The following is a 12,878-nucleotide window of genomic DNA, read 5'->3' as shown; positions in this document are numbered from 1 at the left end:
TCCCCCTGCTGGCCCAGGGTGAGAACTTCAGTACATAACAGGGGGGACGACAATCTAGTTTGGGAGCTTTGGGGAGGGAGCTTTAACCCTTTGTCTTCACTATTTTCCCGACCTAGAACAGCCCCCACTCCCCAAAATTGCTTAGTTTGCTAATAATATCACATCTCTTTGGGCCCTTAGAATGGGGGTTGTTAATTTTCACCCACCCTTCCTAACACAGCAATCCCCACCCCCACAATGTTATTCCCAAATGTTCCTCAGCCCTCAGGATTTTAGTTCAGTGTAGGAGACTGGCAAAGCTATACTGCAAGAGTGAAAATCTGTCCATGGATATTAGGGTGTAAAAACATTTTACAAATTCTAAGTTCGTAAATGCTGCATCTTTGGTGACATCTTGTCATCAAAGATGTCACCACCAGCACATAAATATTTATTTTCTCTTCCCAGACCATATTTAGGACCAAAATAAGCCAAGATTCACCTGGGGCCTTAAGGCTGCAGTTTGCCTGAGTAGATGAATAATCATGCCTTGATCTTTCATAACCGATAAACAACTGCACAATAAATGTCTGCTTTTATTGCCCTAAAAATAATCATAAGGATGACCTAACAAATACTTCCCTTCTTTAAAAAAAACACTTGATCAATACCAAAAAAGAAAAAAAATCATCACAAGTTTCATTTAATAGACCATCTGTTTAAAAAAAGATGTTCTTACCTTACAAGGTAACATATTTTATAACAAAGCACAGAAGAATTATTTTCCAGAGCATCCAGATATGTAATAAATTGCTAAGGAAAATATGACAAAAGCCTATAGAAAAGAAGGAAGTTCATAAAACCCATCTGAAAATACTAATATTACAGCTAAATTGTTTAAATAATAACAGAATATTGTCGTAATAAAATTTTGTTACATAAAAATGTAAACAGTTTTTTTTAAAAAAAAGAGCAGAGCAGCCAATACTTTAGCAAAAGAATAAAAGATACTAATGGCCTCATCCACATATCACTGTAAACCAAACCTTTGTTTACAGCTTATGGTTTGTTTCGAGAGAGCCTGGCTGTGATGTAATGCTAAGTCAGATAATAATTTAATTTGTGGCAATGCAGCGGCGACAGGGGAGGAGCAAAGCACCCATGATTTCATCAGTATGCTGTACATTCATAGTTAAAGCACAGTTTCGTGTAACTATGGTTTAAAGTTATGCATAAACCAGGTCAATATGTAGATAAAATCAGCTAGTACCTCTACATATTCTTCAGTTAAAATGGTCTATATTTGCAAATTTTGATTTTGCTAGCTATATATTCATTTGGTTGGTTTGAAGTTAACAGGTGAGCAGTGATACCCAAGGGTTGTCAACCAAGAAGGTTCCAGTGATTATATTCTTGTAGTCATAGGAAGGTGCCTTATACTGGAACTTTGCAAACTATAGTATGAAACCAAGCTCATATGCACCTCCCAGAATAATGTGTTGATTGGAATTACTAGCTTTTGCTCTTCCCAAGTGTTCCAGTGCTGTCCTTCCAGTATTTTGAGAGAAATTACTCTTAAAAATAAACATTTTAATGCAATTTTTCATGTAGGTCCAAACTGTGTTACATCTAAGTCATAGGCTCCAGAGGGGTGGGTGGTGGGTGTGATGAATCTAGTATATAGGAACTAAGACCAAGAAAATTCTAAGGACCTGATTTGTTTCATGTTCATTAAAGAATTTGCTGTTAGGAATGCCCATTCCCCAAATGATACCATAGCTTCTATATTAGGAATTAATGAAATAATTGCAAATGTTTAAAAGGATATAGATCAATAAGTTTTCGCAGCATCTCAGTGGAGGAGATAATAAGCCGGTGCATGCTCAGTGTTACCTTCAGCAGTTGGGAGTTTTTAAGCAGGTTTCCTTCTGAATCTGAAAGAGCAATTCAGTGTTATTAGGAACATGGGGGGGGGGGGAGTTCAACACAGTCTGTACTAGATTTTCTAGCTTCCAGCTTGGCCTGTTCATAGACCCTTCTATGGCAGGGATAGCTTACTAAGCAAGGGGTTGTATGGTCATCAGATGAAACACTGGGGTGCAGGCTTCTGCACCTAACTGTGGGCTCCATTGCCTTTCCTTTTTAATTAGAAGAGCACCTTTTTACATTAATGTACTCAAGGAGGTATAAAACCCACAGAAATGGCAAAGTAAACAACAACAAAACACACTGTCACCCTATAATGATTCAAAATATAACTAAAAAACAAATGAACAAAATTTAAGTATCCAGTTTGTATATAGCATTACAAGATATCAGAATACAATACAACAAAATTACCACCAACAATTACAACCAATGAATAATTACAACCAACCAAGCCAAGTCTGTGAAAATGCAATACACAAAATAGGCTACATCATGTAGCAAGATGACTCAGGCCCCATATTGGTCAAGGACCAGCTGACAGTGCGGTGGTGCCCCTTTCCAACTTGGTTTAGGCATTGTGAAACTTCCCAGAGATCTCTCTCTCTAGGAAATTTCACAAGATGTGTGTGACATTTCAGTTCTATGTCATGGGGAAAAAATGGAGGAAAGCTGGACTGGGTGCTCAAAAGACTGGGAAGTGAACTTAAGTGGGGGACCTAAGTCTCTTGGAGCCCAGCTGAGGATTTCATGGATGTAGGTTCGTGATTCACCAACCCCACCCCCTCCTTTCTGTGTCGAAGCTCAGATATTGGGCAGGGAGGGTATTCCAAACCAGAGAAAGGAAAGTGTTCCATCCATGTTCTTCATTTTTGGGACCTTATTGATAGTTTACTCTCTTGGTTCCCCATCTACAGTTTGATTAAAGAAATGTGGCATTGCAGGAATAGTGTTTTTTACAAGCAGGTAAGTGTCATCGGGCATCAGGCACATTCAAGGGCTCTGGAAGCCCTTCATGTGAATTTGCATTCTTCCTTAAAACTACAGTGGTACCTCGGTTTACGGACTTAATCCATTCCAGAAGTCCATTCTAAACCAAAGCCGTTCTTAAACCGGTGCCCTTCCACCATTTGGCTTCCGTTCGTAGACCAAGGTAAAGTTCGCTAACTACTTCCAGTTTTGCAGAGTTCTTATACTGAATAGTTTGTAAACAGGGTTGTTCTTAAACCGAGGTACAGTACCTGAAAAGTAACAAGTGCAAGGCCTACTCTCCAACAAAGCACTTAAGATGGGTTTATCTTGGTTCCCAAAAGAGTATCTTAGATTATATACAGACAGATCTTCAGTTAGACTAAATTGCCACTCAGGCTTACAGGGAAGTAAATCCAAGAACAGGACTGAATCAATTATCTAAACAAAGTGACAAATGACACTTTTTAATGCTAGTGAAAGTACTTGCTAAACATTAACACTCATTTTGCTGCAGGGCGTACTGGTGTGAACTATTTTCCCTAGTACTTACATTGAAGCCAAGGCTTACATTGCAAGTGTTGATAACCGCCTATGGTTCTGTGGCATTTGGCCAAATACAGTATTGCAATTTCATTCAATTCTTAAAGACACTTGCTGGTTTGAGTAGAAACATAAGCTCCTTGCTTGCTTAATACACAATATATTCCCCTGAAACAAGGTAAATGCATGCTCTAACATCTTTTAAAATGTTGCTAGATGTGAATAAAAGGCAATAAAGCAGAATTATATACTTTTGAAGCAATACTTTAGATGAATATAGTAATAATGTGGCATATCCTTCTCTGTTACTTGAAAACTATCTCTAAGAGCTCTGGTTTTGACTGGAGCAGATCCCAATCAGCCATGAAGCTCAGTGAGTCACTTTGAGTCAGTCACTCTCTCTGACCCTAACCTCCCTCACAGGATTGTGGTGAGGATAAAACAAAGGGGGAGGGAGGAGCAGGTTAGGAAAACTGTATGGAAGGAAGGATGACACCCCTTCTCTGCCAGCACCACTGCTCCGATAAAAATCAAAGTTCCCAGAAGCTGCTTTAAATTGTGTTTCTTTTTCTATAGCCAGGCAATCAATACATGGTTTTCCCTTCCTTTGTTGTTTCCAGTCCATTTTAGCTTTAAAGGTATTTGAGGACTAGGAATCCTTGTATTTCCCCTGTATTTTTCTAAGGAACCCACAGGAATTCAGCATCATGTGATGGTCTGCCTGTGCAAGTATATCAGCTTACAAGACAAAACAATCTCTCTTCCCCTTGCCACAGTTATGGTGGTTCTCCTGAACCCCCAAGCCAATTTCTGCTGACAGGGTTTGCTAGGTGACTCCATAATAATAAATAATTAAGGAAAGGATAAGAAAAGAAATGGAAAAGCAACCCGCACATGGTTCTAGGAGGAAACAGTTGTATTAATATATATCTATATAATGCATGTGTGTGCAGTTGTGCATGTGTTTATATATAACATTCTCTCTCTCTCTCTCTCTCTCTCTCTCTCTCTCTCTGTGTGTGTGTGTGTGTATTTAGAACGTTTGCAATCCCAAAAGTCCCAGGTAGAGAATACATACATACTAAAGCAAAGCAGCACTCCAAAAAATAATACAGCACAGAAAAATAATTCATTATAAAAAACCACAACACCCTTAAACAGAATCAGCAAAACAATGAAGTTTACCCTCATTTTCATGTGACATGTATTACTTCAATCATAACTCTTGTGGGTAACAACATCACTTAATACAATTACTTCAAAGCATTAAACAAATTATGAGTTTTATCAGTGTTCTAAAAAAAAACACAAAATGATGAAAACCCAAACAAACTAGGAAAAAGAGCGAGTGTTGAACCTTTGGGGAGAGGCCATTCCACAGAGTTAGGACAACTGCAGAGAAAGCCCTGCCCCCACTTCTCTTGACAACTTTACCTCTTGGAAAGGAAGTTGGAGATCTCAAAGATTATTTTAAAAGGCAAGTGGATTCATACAAGCAGATTTTCAAAGATACACTGACCCCAGGCTTAGGAAGGGCTTGGAAAGTAAGAACCAGCTCCTTTAACTGGGTCCAGATACTAACAGCCGCCAGTATAGTTGGTTCAGGATTGCTCCTGTTGGTGCCCTTCAGTTATATAGGCTAAAAGTAAACCCAAGGGTTCTTCAAAGCTGAACCTCCTATTACAGTGTTCAGTGAAGCAACTGGGTATGGTTTGCATTAAATCCACAAAGATCTGGGGAGTTAAAAACTGACTACAGCTCCCAAATGCTAGATATATGCTAGGTATACCCCCAAATTGTCCAGCAGCTCATAAGTTCTTTACTCAAAAGTAGACAGAACAACATCTATGCTATATTCTAAATCTTGGATTTTTCATACATTCTCATGCAGGAGCTGCACACGCTGTTTTAACGAAAGCATTAGAAGAGCACAAGTAGCAAACAGTATTCTTTTAAGTCAACTTCCGCACAGTTTCAATATGCACTTGAAGCTTGTTCAGTTTATCTTAGCCTTAACAAGTTGAACACTTTAAGCTTTATGAGACTCACTCTCATTTCTTCACTCTAATTTCCGCTTGCATACCTGTCAGTAAAACCACACACCCTGCTGGGAAGAAACCCTCTAAGTAAATGTTAAATACAGTAGAAGCATGTTGTTAGAATTACCACATTTTGCATTAGGAACCTGCTTTTAAATGTGGTATAGTTTAGTTATGGCTACTTTGCAAATAAAATAACGCCGCATTATAAAAATAGAATTATCTTGGAAATGCTGCTCATTATCAATATTCAGTGCTTTCTCAGTTTCAGAAATCATTTGCTCACATGCTATAAACAATATGGCTGCATTTGTGTTTCCTTCATATGTATGTGTGTGTAATTCATACTCAGAGTAGACCCACTGAAATCAATGCACTTAAGTCCATTAATTTTCATGCATCTACCGTGAGGATAGCTAGGAATGGTTATCACACGGGCCAAATTCTTCTTAAACTGACAGTTGAATTGGTTCACTGTATTATTTTCTTGCATTTTCTGCTTTGAACCACCCTGGAATCTTCGGATGAAGGGTTGTATACAAATTTAACAAATAATAATAATAATAATAATAATAATAATAATAATAATAATAATAAAAAATAACTCTATGTTCTAACATTTTGTGCTAGCTTCAAATGCTTTCAGTGGGTTAGCTTACCCTGACATGCCACATAATTATGGGTCTTCTGTTTTTATTCCAGTCTCATTTCTCACTTTCCTAACAAGTCGCAGATTGGGAGTCTGTGGCCCCTCAGATGTTTATTTGTGTAATAATTTATGAATCAACTTTTACAGGTGTTTCAAGGTAATTTACAAATATATTGTAAAAACAGCTAGTATGTTGTTGGACTTTAACCCCCATTAGCCCTAGTCAGAATGGTCAATTGTCAGGGATCATGGAAACTGATAGTCCAAGAGCATCTGGAAGGCCACACATTCTCCATCCCTGTTATAACTAGTACTGAAACAAGAAACATGGGCACACTTCAGATTTCAGGGACAGCAGAAATCAAGATATATGACCCAACCCACCCTAACCATGTTCACTTAGATGCTCTGGTGGTTTCCACATAACTTACGGTAATTTCAAGTTGAGCATGCTTAGGGTCTGCAGGTTTAGTAAGACATAGGGTTGCCATACATCTGGAATTTTCCAGACATACCTGGAATACTGTAACCGAAAGCAGTGTCAGGGCGGAAACCGGTTAAATGTCCAGGAAAATCTGGACATATGGCAACCAATGTCAGCAGTGTTGTTTTTGCAGATTTTCCTCAAAAATGTCCAATTTCTTTTCAATTTTGTTTTAAAAAAAAGCTCAACAACTTTTCTGTCCAGATGTTCACTTTCTGAAATATGGTAGCCATATAAGACATATCTTGCTTTTCAGCTAAAAAGCTTTAGTAGTATGTAGAAATAAAATTAAAACAGAAACATAAAAAGACACTGAACTGTTACATCTCCAAATAATGCTTTGCAGCAGATTTTTCTCCCCTTTGAAATGCAGTTATTCTGTGGCAAGATCCATAGTCCGCTATGTCAGAAACTACATAGTCCACTACGTCAAAAACTGTATTTGATTAGCATTTGTACTCCCCAGGAAGTTTCTGAAACAGCATTAGTTATACATTTTAAATGGTGCTGATTACACTTTTAGCCTGCCCTTCTATTGAAAAGTTCCAAGGATGTCTTCCATTCTGTCACTGACCAGGTCAAGACCTGCTTAGATTTAATAATGAACACCATCGTGTGTTAATGTGGGCAGTTGTTTAAAGAGTGGTACAACTATAATTATAACTTTGCTTTTATTAGTCTCTTATTAGCCTTTCACCTCCACCTTCCTATGACAAGCACACCCAAGGAGGTTTACAAAACAAAGTAAATACACCATAAGACAAATAAAAATATAGTCATAACCCTAAAAACACAAACACATAGCAGAAGAAGAGGCATAATTCATGTGCAAGCAACAACAACAAAAAGTCTCCATAAAACTGGTAAGAAGGGAGCAGACGGACAAGCTTCCCTTGGAAGATTGTTCTACGGTTTAGGTGCCACAACTAAAAAGCCCCCTCCCGCCACAAACCATAATTCCATCAGCAAAGAGACAGGAAGGATAGCCTCAGATACCAAACACAAATCTTAGGCAGGTTCATACCGGAAGCCACAATTCCTGAAGTATCCTGGTCCCAAGAATTACGGCATTAAAGGCCAAGGCCAGAGGTCCTCCTTCATGTGCCCCTTCCGTAAGAGGCCCAGAGAGTGGTAACACGAGAACGAGCCTTTCCTGTGGTGGCTCCCCATTTATAGAATTCTCTCCCTAGGACGCCTTCATTACATATCTTTAGGTAGCAGGCAAAAACATTTCTCTATAACCAGGCCTTTGGCTAAATGACCATTCTATGGTCTTTTAAACGTGGGGGGTTGGGTTGGGGGGGTATTGGTTTGTTTTTGTTTTATTATGTATTTTGTGTTCTCATTCTGTATTTTTATGTTGTGAACTGCCCTTTGATCTTCAGAGTAGTAAACAAATTTTAAAAAATAAATAAAATAAATTTGGAGCAGCATGTTTGGGGGGGGAGAGATTGCTATTTTGTCTCCTTCCCCCTCCTTTTTGATATTTTTGGTGGGTTGCTTCATTACATTGTGTCTGCAGTATGGAAGGGCTGTTTGACTATATTTATCTGAACAATAAACTGACAAATATACTCCATACAGCAGAAAATACTTTCTATCCAAAAAATTCAAAACACTGAAAATCGCAATTTTTACCCCAGCAGTTTTCATTGACTATATATTAATTCTTTGGTAAATGTTAGCAGTTACAGCTCATTGCCAACAAAGTTGCTCACCATTTTACACTGTTTTTAAAACAATTAAGGCTGAACGTTCATATTTATAGATAGCTGTTTTACATTAGTTAAACACAATCAGCTCTAGTTAGCAAATTAGCATTCTAAAGGGTTCTAAACAAGTCTTCTGTTCCTATAATGTGATTACTTCCCTATTAACTTCATTTCAGTTGCCAAGCAACATAAAAGCTTTTATGCCACAATTACACTAGGATGAGTTAATGGCACAAAGATTAATCTCATTTTAATACAAAACAGTAAATCTTAACATGCGAACATTTGGGAGGAAAAAAATCCAAGATGTACAGTTCAGGGCAAAGATGCTTTAATATACGTACATATTTAGAAGACAGATATGATATCTACTGAAAGATAAAAGAAGCAAAAGGTAAATAATTTGTTCCTATATTAAGTCCAAAGTTATATAACACAAACTATGTTGACTTATTTTTGCAATTTGTTAAGGGTCTGTATGAATGAAATTAAATTGCAGCTGTTTATTGAGAAACTGATACATTTTCACTCTTGCAAATAGCAGTTTATTAGGTAATCTGAAGTACTATGACAAAAAATATAATGGTCTTGTTTATCCTTAAAGATAAAAGACCAAAGACTGGGGTTTTTTGTTTGGTTTTGTTTTTTAAAATATATTAAATTATTTAAGATGCATTTTGAAGTGAAAAATAAACCATGCTGATACCATATTTCAAGTCTCTGAAATCATGGGGAGCAAGTATAGACCCAGCCTGATGAGAAACCCTGCAGTTCTACCCGCAAAATAAAGGCCTAGGTCAAGAATTCAAAATTACTTTTTTTTAGCAGAGGAATGATGGTTGAAACATGCAGTACCGTTTTAAAGAGACCTGCCAGTTATGAATATATCTTGAAAATCTAAATGCAGCAAGAGACAGTGATTCTGAATTTAAGAGGGGAACCCTTGCTGATGAAGTCTCTTGACCCCAGTCACAAAGTGTCAAGGGAACAAGTGAGTCAGAGAGTTGTCAGTTTGGCAACAGGCTGAGGAGTCTAGTCTACCCCTTCTCTCTTTGACCTAACAAATCCCAAGCATCCAAATAAAGTAACTCAAGAAACCTACAAAAAACATGCAGGGAGAGAACCAGCAGAGGTGAGGGGGCTTTCCAGCATTCTGTGTGCAGAATGTCACAGGTACATTTATGTGCCCTGTGCTTGGTGCAATCAGCTCTTGACCCTCAGGGAACATGTTTGGCTGGCCTGGAGAAATTCAGACCAGTTGGTAGACCAAGTGTTCAAGGGCATGGCAGAGGTGTCACCACTCCCAGGGTGATAGTTCCTGTGCTGAAATAGAAAATGAGAGTCTTTGGGGAAAGGACATCACTCTAAGGAAGAAGGAAATGATGCCTTAGAAGGAACCTATTGGGGGGGGGGAGAGCGGAGAACAGATGTCCTCCCATGCCAAGGAGTTTATGACAGGCCTACAAACCAGATAGTGACTTGCTTCGTTGGTGTAAAGGTTGCAGATGTTGCATATCATCTAGCTATCCTAGAAGATAGGACTGAGGAGGAGTCCCGTGGTCATGGTGCACATTGGCTCGAGTGACACGGGGAAATGTAGACATGCAGTCCTGGAAGCAAAATTCAGGTAGAAAGATAGTGTTGATAGGTTCAAGATAATTTCCTTGAAATGCTAACCTTTACATGAGTGGGGCCATCTAGGCAGGCAAGGGTGAGAAGTCTCAATGCGTGGATAAGATGGTGGCATTGGGAGGTTGGGTTTGGATTTATTAGACACCAAGGAAAGCAGGGCCTGTAGAAATGGGACAGGGCCTCACTGTTGGCATTTAAAATGGGGGGTGGGGTGGGGAGGTGGCAGAGCAAGCTTATAAATTGATTGTTAAGGGAAAGCTGATGTGAGGAGATGGGGAATATTCAGTATGGGATCAATCATCTCTCAGGGACGTGAATGAAAATGTTTCTGCTTTTCCACATGGGAGAAGGGTACAACTAAGCAATGACAGTGCAGGAGGATGCAAACTGCCTTAGTATTTCTTCCTGAAATGAAAGGCGGTATAAAAATTATTTTAACAAAAAGAATGATAGCAATTCAAAGAGGCTAAAGTGGCGTAAGGTAGAACACCCATGCCAGGGACATTTGGAAAGAGATACTATGCACAGATGCTTATATGCTAGAAGCCGCTGAGAAACAGTGGGCAAGCTGGAGTGGTTGGTTTTAAAGCTCAGATCAAATATAGTGTGCACAATGGAAACTTTGTGAACCGGACGTCAATGATAAGGTATTGTTATCTCTGAATCCAACTCTACTGAAAGGTCAGGGATGGAGCACACTGGATGTGCTGTCTTTTTTTACATCAAAGAGGGCACAGAGTTCAACAATCTCAAAAAGGGAATACACCTACACAGAATCATTGGGGATGGCACTAATGGGTCCCATGAGTAATTTAGTACTGGGAATGTACTGCCACATGCCTGGCCAAAATGCTCATCTTGAGATGTAGGATGAACTCCACAGGTATTCACAGGGCAAAATGATGTAGTAATGAGTGACTTCAGTTATCCTCGTACAGACTGGGTACATGCATGGCCCAGCCACAACAAAAAAGGTTGTGCTGGGATTAATCTTAAGTGGTGTTGAGGACCTGGTGCAACATGTAACATTGCTGAACTGATTGCTAGCGCTATAGTCACCTCCCCAAAATTCACCATACCGTATTTTTCGCCCTATAGGATGCACTTTTTCCCCTCCAAAAATGAAGGGGCGAATGCAGGCTTTCGCTGAAGCCTGGAGAGCGAGAGGGGTCGGTGCGCACCGACCCCTCTCGCTCTCCAGGCTTCGCGCAGCTCTCCGCAAGCCGTGGGAGCCCGCGCCGGGCTCCCACGGCTTGTGGAGAGTTGCCTGCATGCTGAAGCCTGGGCGCACTGAGCTCAGCGCACCCAGACTTCGTGCAGCTCTCGGCAAGGCGCGGGGGCCCGGCACTGGGCTCCCGCGGCTTGCAGAGAGTTGCCTGCATGCTGAAGCCTGGGCGCGCTGAGCTTAGTGCGCCCAGACTTCGCGCAGCTTTCCGCAAGGCGCGGGAGCCCGGCGCTGGGCTCCCACGGCTTGTGGAGAGTTGCCTGTTCTGGGGGCTGGGGTCGGGGGAAGCTCGGGCTTCCCCCGCCCCAGCCCCGCGCCTGGGGGAAAATAATTTTCCCCCCTTTATTTCCCCCCCAAAAAACTAGGTGCGCCTTATGGGACGGTGCGTCCTATAGGGCGAAAAATACGGTACATGCAAGCAGAGACAACTGTTAAGAAAATTCAACATGAACAGGATTGGTAAAAAGGAAGTTGAAAGGGGAAATCAAATCTCTCCAGAATGCTTGTTGGTTATTCAAAATTACAACAATAACACAGATTAGGAAAGGTGCCAACAAGACCAAGAGAATGCCAGCATGGCTAATGACTGGAGTCAAGGAAGCTATTAGGGACAAGGCAGCTTCCTTCAGAAAATGTATGTCTTGTCCAAACGAGAACAAAAAGGAATGCAACCTTTGGCAAAAGCAGTGCAAGCAGACAATAAGGAATGCAAACAAAAGAATTCAAGGAGCACATTATTTAAAACACTATGCCCAACAATAACAAATTATTTACACCTTTGGTGGACGTGCCCAAAGATTAAGGCTTTCTGGGAAATGATCTATAATGAAATGAAAAAGGTATTTAAATATACCTTCCTGAAGAAACCAGAGGCCTTTCTTCTGGGCATGGTCGGCCAATTGGTGCCAAAGAAGGACAGAACTTTTTTTATGTATGCTACAACAGCAGCAAGAATACTTACTGCAAAGTATTGGAAGACACAAGATTTACCCACTTTGGAAGAATGGCAGATGAAGGTGATGGACTATATGGGATTGGCAGAAATGACTGGCAGAATCCGAGACCAGGGAGAAGAGACGGTGGAAGAAGATTGGAAGAAATTTAAAGACTATCTACAGAAATATTGTAAAATTAATGAATGTTAGAATGATGTTGGATAGAAATTAAGTGGTTTCCAGCTGAAATGCTTTAAGAATATGGAAGAAGGGTTTAGCAACAAAGTTAATAAGAATATGCAAAAATGAACTGATAATGGATGAAAATACTGTGTTATAAAATGTTAAGTTATAGAGATAAGATAAATGAAAGAGGGTAAGGATTTGCTGATTTGATTATTTAAATGGGAATACAAGAAGGGGAGGTGTGAGGAAGTCAAAGAAACAAGCAAATGAGTTTTAAGTTATGAAAAATAATTGTTTTTAATTTTTCTTATTCTTTTTGTATGTTTTTTTTGTTTTTTTATTATGTGTTTTTGTATATTTGTCTTTGTAAAATCTTAATAAATATTCCTTAAAAAAAAAAACAATAACAAATTATTTAAATACATTAGAAACAAGAAACTAGCTAGAGAGGCAATTGTACGGTACTTTGGACGACAAAGGCACCTATCTGTGGTATATTCACACACAGGTATCTTTGTCGTCCATGACCCACCTTACACAAAGACCACCCTACGCAGAGACATCCAGTCCCTTCTACCACCTGCCACTTTAACTAAGGT

General features: G+C 39.6%; 1 protein-coding gene across 1 annotated transcript in view; it reads right to left on the bottom strand.

Annotated features, from left to right (window-relative positions):
- The window catches only part of RASGRP1 (RAS guanyl releasing protein 1), a 43,165-nt gene that overhangs the window by 18,733 nt on the left and 11,554 nt on the right, over positions 1-12,878 (bottom strand). Inside the window, exons 3-4 of the mRNA XM_083613040.1 lie at positions 1,808-1,913; positions 719-781 (exon numbers count right to left, since the gene is read on the bottom strand). Of these exons, the coding sequence (XP_083469166.1) occupies positions 719-781; positions 1,808-1,913 (169 nt within the window). The remainder of the gene's footprint in view (positions 1-718; positions 782-1,807; positions 1,914-12,878) is intronic.

The sequence above is a fragment of the Podarcis filfolensis genome (assembly GCF_964270895.1).
Source record: "Podarcis filfolensis genome assembly, chromosome: 1".
NCBI classification, from domain to species: Eukaryota; Metazoa; Chordata; class Lepidosauria; order Squamata; family Lacertidae; genus Podarcis; species Podarcis filfolensis.
This window is presented reverse-complemented; position numbering and strand designations above follow the sequence as displayed.